The 339-nt window shown below is 61.1% G+C and overlaps 1 protein-coding gene across 1 annotated transcript in view; it reads left to right on the forward strand.

Annotated features, from left to right (window-relative positions):
• Positions 1-3: 3 nt before the first annotated feature.
• SYT7 (synaptotagmin VII) overlaps positions 4-339 on the forward strand; it is a gene marked incomplete at both ends in the record, with an annotated part of 1,509 nt that continues 1,173 nt past the window's right edge. Inside the window, one exon of the mRNA XM_009878745.1 lies at positions 4-208. Coding sequence (XP_009877047.1) covers positions 4-208 — 205 coding nt within the window. The remainder of the gene's footprint in view (positions 209-339) is intronic.

The following is a 339-nucleotide window of genomic DNA, read 5'->3' on the forward strand; positions in this document are numbered from 1 at the left end:
ATCCAGTTCAGCGTCGGCTACAACTTCCAGGAGTCCACCCTGACCGTCAAGATCATGAAGGCGCAGGAGCTGCCGGCCAAGGACTTCAGCGGCACCAGCGACCCCTTTGTCAAGATCTACCTGCTCCCTGACAAGAAGCACAAGCTGGAGACCAAGGTGAAGCGGAAGAACCTCAACCCGCACTGGAATGAGACCTTCCTCTTCGAAGGTAGGGGCTGGGATGGACTGGGGTGGGAGTGAAGTGGTTGTGGGACCTTCTCTCGTCCCTCCCGGGCTGGGTCGGCTCAACTCGAGCTGCCAACGTGGCGGGCGTCGGGGATGCGATGGGTTGGGCCAGCC

This window comes from Apaloderma vittatum, unplaced genomic scaffold (assembly GCF_000703405.1).
Source record: "Apaloderma vittatum isolate BGI_N311 unplaced genomic scaffold, ASM70340v1 scaffold42161, whole genome shotgun sequence".
Lineage (NCBI taxonomy): Eukaryota > Metazoa > Chordata > Aves > Trogoniformes > Trogonidae > Apaloderma > Apaloderma vittatum.